Raw genomic sequence first — 6,318 nt, 5'->3', positions numbered from 1 at the left:
AACATTACTGAAGAATCAGTTTCCACAGAATGGTTTTTCACTGCTATATCAGCGACATGGAGGTAGCATGTATTGTGCTGCTGAGAACATAAATAACCTAACCAGATAAAAAAATCTTAGTGGAAAAGACACATGCAACTCAAGTTTATCCACATGCTTACATAATTTAAATATAAAGATGAATGGAAATCAAATTGTATGTGAGCATCATATGAATTTTAAGAAATGAGTATGATATTTATTAATAAAAGCAACTTTCAAGATGTGGTGGGACTGCAACTGAGAAATTCTAGTGATAATGGCCAAAGTTTCCAGCTTCTACTGCTTTTAGGCAGATGATCAAAACTAATCCTTCATGGGTGCCTGGTTTTACATGTGTGTGCATAATATACACATCTGCAAATCTCAAAGAGATTCTGGAATTCCAGGTTCCACAAATCTTGGCGGAGGGAAGAGAGGAAAGCTGAGCAAGTATGAGCAAGAAATCAAGCAATCAGATGGCAGAAAGCTATTTGTTTTCCACACAAGGCTGACAGTGGAACCAAAAAAGTTCTTAATAAATACTGGAAACTTGGGATCAAAACAGAGGGTGTTGCCACATCCTGGGTGGATTGCCCCCACCCATCAAGGACCTGAAGGGAATTAATCTCTTCCTGTTTTTTGGCAACACCTGTCTAGCTTGTCCTGCCAATACATACAGAGGATTTAATGGAATGTTGCTTGGGAAGTTCTTGATAGGGCTTGAAGAACAGGAAATATCCTAAATTATGAACTGTCCTATTCTTCCTCTGGGCCATAGAGAATACGCATCTAGACATCTCACTTGTGCATAGGGTGCTTAACATCTACAAAAAGTCTATACTTTTTCCATCTACTTTTTTTGTTTTGCAAAGCTTAAATAGTTAACAACTTCTGATCATCCCTCTGAGTAACTAACAATATAGTTATGCTGTTCATGTATGTCATTTTTGTGATTGAATTAAAAGTAGTTCAGATTCCCCTTAAAAGAAAGTTAATGTAATACAGAAGCAATTTATTTTTCAATATACACAAGAATATCCTTAAATTTAAATCAAGATACATAGTTCATTGAAATCAAGATTTGGCAGACCATTTTTTCTTTGATATGTGTTTATACTTAGAAATAATATAAAGGTAAAGGTTCCCCCACACATGCGTGCTAGTCGTTTCCAACTCTAGGGGCCAGTGCTCATCTCCGTTTCAAAGCCGAAGAGCCAGCATTTGTCCGAAGACGTCTCCGTGGTCATGTGGCCGGCATGACTAGACACCAAAGGCGCACGGAACACTGTTACCTTCCACCGTAGTGGTCCCTATTTTTCTACTTGCATTTTTTTACATGCTTTCGAACTGCTAGGTTGGCAGAAGCTGGGACGAGTAACAGGCGCTCACTCTGTTACATGGCACTCGGGATTCGACCCGCCAAACTGCCGACCTTCTCATCGACAAGCTCAGCGTCCTAACCCACTGAGCCACCACGTCCCTGATATAACTAATATATAATTAATATAACTAATATAACTAATAAAGGGACGCGGTGGCTCAGTGGGTTAGGACGCTGAGCTTGTCGATGAGAAGGTCGGCAGTTTGGCGGGTCAAATCCCGAGTGCCGCGTAACAGAGTGAGCGCCTGTTACTCATCCCAGCTTCTGCCAACCTAGCAGTTCGAAAGCACGTAAAAATGCAAGTAGAAAAATAGGGACCACTACGGTGGGAAGGTAACAGCGTTCCGTGCGCCTTTGGCGTCTAGTCATGACCACGGAGACGTCCTCGGACAAGCGCTGGCTCTTCGGCTTTGAAACGGAGATGAGCACCGGCCCCTAGAGTCGGAAACGACTAGCACGCATGTGCGGGGGAAACTTTACCTTTACTTTAATATAACTAATATAATATAAGAAATAATATAACTAGTGCTTTTTCCATGTTCTATTTTAAAAGAGTAAAGATAGATGGTGTTCCTGGCACCCTATAACAAAAGGAAGACAGCAGTGGAATGACACATAAGGAATAAATATTAGAGAAGTCACAGAAACAAAAACATATTCAGGGTGATCATAAAAATACTGTAATAGGGGCTGGGAACATGGAAGAGAGGATGTATTGGACTTGTGTCCTGCCATACGTTTCTCAGAGGCATCTTCTTGTCCTCCTGTAGGATTAGATACAGTTTTCATTCAATTCAGAAATGTTCTTAGTATGTACCTCCTGGTAGGTTGAATACTCTAGTTAAAATGTCTCTCCAGACTTGAGACCCTAGCTTGCATACGTTATGCAGCTTGTGGTATAAGTACAAATATGGCTAATATCCGTCATATAATTTCTCTAGCTCATTAAAATTGTTACTATATGTAAAAAGCTAGTGCATATGATCAGAGATGGGCCTATTGGGGATGACTGTAGCTTAGACTGTAAGTGAAATAAGTGGTACAGAGGAAGGAAGGAAGGAAGGAAGGAAGGAAGGAAGGAAGGAAGGAAGGAAGGAAGGAAGGAAGGGAAGGTTTGTATGCCTATGAATTTAAGAAAAAGAGAAAAGAATTTACATCTGATGAAAGGGGGCCTGATATTGAGGAGTTCATGAATACAGGAAAGTGGATTTTAATTAAAACTGAGAGTTCAAATGTCAAAACCAGAACTGAACTTATTTAGATTGTTGTGTGGACATATGTAAGCAGGAATCCATAGGTTAGTAATAGCTATATATTATCTAGTCTAGTGCAGTGATTTTTCAGCCTTGGCTATTTAAAGATCTGTGGACTTCAACTCCCAGAATTCTCTAGCCAGAAAGGTTGAGAAATACTACCTTAGTGGCTGGCAATAATGAAATTGGGAGAAAGTCTGAGAGAGAAAAAACATGCAACATTTGAAATTAATGTCATCCGTGATCCAGAAGATAAATTATGGTTAAGAAAACATGAATGCATAGATAGATGAGAACGAGATTAGAGAATGGGAGACCTACAAACGAATAAGGGTGACCAGATGGGGGGGTCTTTGTTTTTCAACCCTCTTTCTTACTCATTTTCTCTTCTTGAAATTGCATCAAAAAAGAATAGTGATGACTATACATGAATATATATTTGTAACAATGAAATTGGAAAAAATAATTGATCCAGTGCTAATATGAATTTGAAGTGTGAATCATTACTGTAATTACTTCCTTTTAAATTGGGAAGACTAGATCTTGTCTCAAAATTCTTGGACCACAAAATATCAGCAAACAGAAATGCTTTAACCAAATTTTTGTAGCCCTGTGATAGCCTCCTCAGATTACATTCATATTTGTGCAGTTGTGCATTAGAATAGCACAAAATGTTGGTTTCGAATAATTTTGCTGTACAATTAATAAACAGTATAGCAATGCAAAACTTGTCAGGATCCAAACTGTTCCGTTATCACTATTTTTTTCTGGGCTTTCCCCCCCCCCTTATTTTGTTTAGTATATTCTACATATGGTAGTATTTTGCAGGAGAATATTCTTACTGATGCTTCTTTAAGCAAGAATACTTAAAGCTAAAGTTATAAACTTTCTTTAGGCATAATCCGTTTATAACAAGGATGGTATTTTTGAATAAGTCTAAGGATCAAAGTAGTGCGGGAGACTCAAGGAGTAACTCGGGACGGACAGAAGGACAACAAATGGCTCTTCTACGGCAGAGAGTACAGTCAGTTCACACTTGCTCCAAACTAAAGACCATTACAAATCACAATTTGAAATCCAACCGTATGCGAGAATCTCCCACCCTCCACCTTCCCCACAAACTCCCTCATTTCCGCCCTTCCAACTGTCAATTGAGCTTAAATGGACTCCAGAAAATGGACTCCAGAAGATGGTAGAGGACAGAAAGGCCTGGAGGAATGTTGTCCATAGGGTCGCGATGGGTCGGACACGACTTCGCAGCTAACAACAACTGTCAATGACGAAGCCCCGCCCACTCTCATTGAGCCCCTCCCCCTCCCGAATGCTCCTCGCGTCGGCTCCTTTAGTCTTTGGTGCGCGTGCGCTCAGCAGGCCCTGGTTGGCTCCTCCTGTTCGGCCTGCGCGAAGGCAGGCGCGGTGTGTGAAGAAGGCCAGTTAGCAGCTGCGCGGCCTGACTAGATCTCCGGGGCGGTAGACCCCGCGCAAGACGGGGAAAGAGAATGCGGCGAGACGAGGAGATTGGCCCAGGGGCGTTCAGGCCGCTGTTACCTTTGATGCTGGTAGTGCTCCTGCGGGAGGCTGGAGGGGAAACTTGCGCCGCCGCCGCGCCTTGTTCTTGCCGGCGAGGTGTATTGGATTGCAGCCGCCTCCGCATGTCGGGTCGAAGCTTAGAACCAGGCCTGCTGCCGCCTTTGCCTCGCAGCATCACCGCGCTGTAAGTATCGCTCCTGTCGGGTCGCGGCGTCTTGCCTCTGCCCGTTTCTCAGCGGGTCTGGAAAGCTTCACCTAGTTCAGGGGTAGGCAACCTTGGCTCTTTTATGACTCGTGGACTTCAACTCCCAGAATTCCTGAGCCAGCCAAGCTGGCTCAGGAATTCTGGGAGTTGAAGTCCACGAGTCATAAAAGAGCCAAGGTTGCCTACCCCTGACCTAGTTGCTTCAAGGCCGAGTGGGGGACCTAGTAGGTGCTTCTCTCTCTCGGTAGCTGTAGATTTGCTCCCAAGTTCTTATTGTTAAAGAGTTTTATTTGCTAAGATCGCAGACATTTGCGTTCGTTGCTTTATCTGGACTGGGACACAAAGCGCGTTATATATAAAGAATCAGACATGCTGGGTGGCTGGGTATCAAAACATCTGCCTAATTCTCTCTTCCCCTTATCCCTTCCCAATTCTTCGGTTGAGATTGCAGTTTGTAGTCTTTAAATTAATAAAGAGTCATGATCAACTCACAGTATTTTAAAAGTTCCAGGGAGCAAGAGAAATCCTTCAACTAGTTTTCCTGATAAGTTGTGCAATTTGTCTCTTCAGATGGCCTAGTTTCAGTAGGTTTGCTTGAACCTTATTGGGTATTAAGTGACAGTAAAGTTTTGGTGGGTTGTATTATTTTGGCTTGATGTTAAAGTCTGCACTCTAATATTAAGACAACTATCAGATTTTTTGAGAGCCAGTTTGGTCTAGGTCAGGGGTCAGCAACCTGAAACAGTGAAAGAGCCACTCAGAACCGGTTCCCTCACAAAAGGAAAAACTGGGAGCCGCAAAAATATGTGTGTGCATGCACGTACATGCGTGCATGCGTAGAACAGGGTTTGACTGAAGAGTGGAGACAAGGCGAGATATGCACCTACCCTGCATATTTGAATTGATTGGTTGAAATTTTTTAGTCCCACTTTTTTTTGGGGGGGGACTGCACATGGCAGATGACTGGGAGCCGCAGGAGATGGCTGAACGAGCCACATGCGGCTCCGGAGCCGCGGGTTGCAGACCTGTGGTCTAGGTATTAAGACTGAGGCCAATGAGACCCAAATTCTAGTCCTGCATTAGCACTTAATGATCTTGGGCCTTAATGATCTCAGCTTTAGGAAGGTTACAATTGCAAACCACTTGTAGAAAAAGTTGCCAAGAAAATTGCATGGACTTATCCATGTATTTGCTAGAAATCAAGACTAATTCAAAGCCACTTCAGAATTATTTTGAGATGCATACTCCAAGGCTATTAGATACAGAATTGTTGACAGTGAGCTCTCAAAAGTTCTGTCAATTGTGCACCCCTACAAAACAAATCTCTAAGAAAATTGTACTGGTTTAGAATAATTTCATAAATTCTTTGCTTTTCATGTGAATTAGATATTTATTTAGTTCAAATAAAGAATATTGTTTCATTAAACTGAGCCACATTTGTCATTTTGCTCTCTTTCCTGTTGCTTTGGAGTATTCCTCAATTCTGGTTTTGTTTTGAGAATTCTGAATAAGAAATTGTCATCTGCAGTACCATCTGTCTATTTATGCTTATGTCCAGAAAATTAATGATTAAAGTTACAGAACTTTGAAAAAACTCATGTACATCTTCTGTAGTGATATATGTCCATATCGCCTGACTATAATTTCATTTATACACTCATTGTAAACCTCCAGAAAATGAAACTTGAGGTCATGGTACCTCAGCCTAGTATGTGACAGCCATGTAAGATATTTTTTTAGCAACAGTATTAAAATAGATTTAAAAGCTATTTTTATTAAAAAAAATCTGTGAAGTTATCTAATTCAGAATAATGTATGCAGTTTCACTCCAAGTGACATTTGTTTTTGTTATTTTAAAGTGCAGCTGAAGAGGGAGATAACTGAGGAGTATAAAATTATGCATGCCTTGGAAAAATTCACAGATTTTT

At 41.3% G+C, this 6,318-nt stretch overlaps 1 protein-coding gene across 2 annotated transcripts in view; it reads left to right on the top strand.

Annotated features, from left to right (window-relative positions):
• Nucleotides 1-4,071: 4,071 nt before the first annotated feature.
• LRIG2 (leucine rich repeats and immunoglobulin like domains 2) overlaps nucleotides 4,072-6,318 on the top strand; it is a 52,033-nt gene continuing 49,786 nt past the window's right edge. For both annotated transcript variants that reach the window (XR_014025739.1, XM_081322252.1), the window contains exon 1: nucleotides 4,072-4,369. Coding sequence is in view for 1 of the 2 variants with exons in the window: in XM_081322252.1 (XP_081178378.1) it covers nucleotides 4,155-4,369 (215 nt within the window). In the remaining variant the exon portion in view is untranslated. The remainder of the gene's footprint in view (nucleotides 4,370-6,318) is intronic.

The sequence above is a fragment of the Vipera berus genome (assembly GCF_964194415.1).
Source record: "Vipera berus genome assembly, chromosome: 3".
Lineage (NCBI taxonomy): Eukaryota > Metazoa > Chordata > Lepidosauria > Squamata > Viperidae > Vipera > Vipera berus.
Note: the sequence above shows the minus strand (reverse complement) of the source record. Positions and strands in the feature narration are given on the sequence as shown.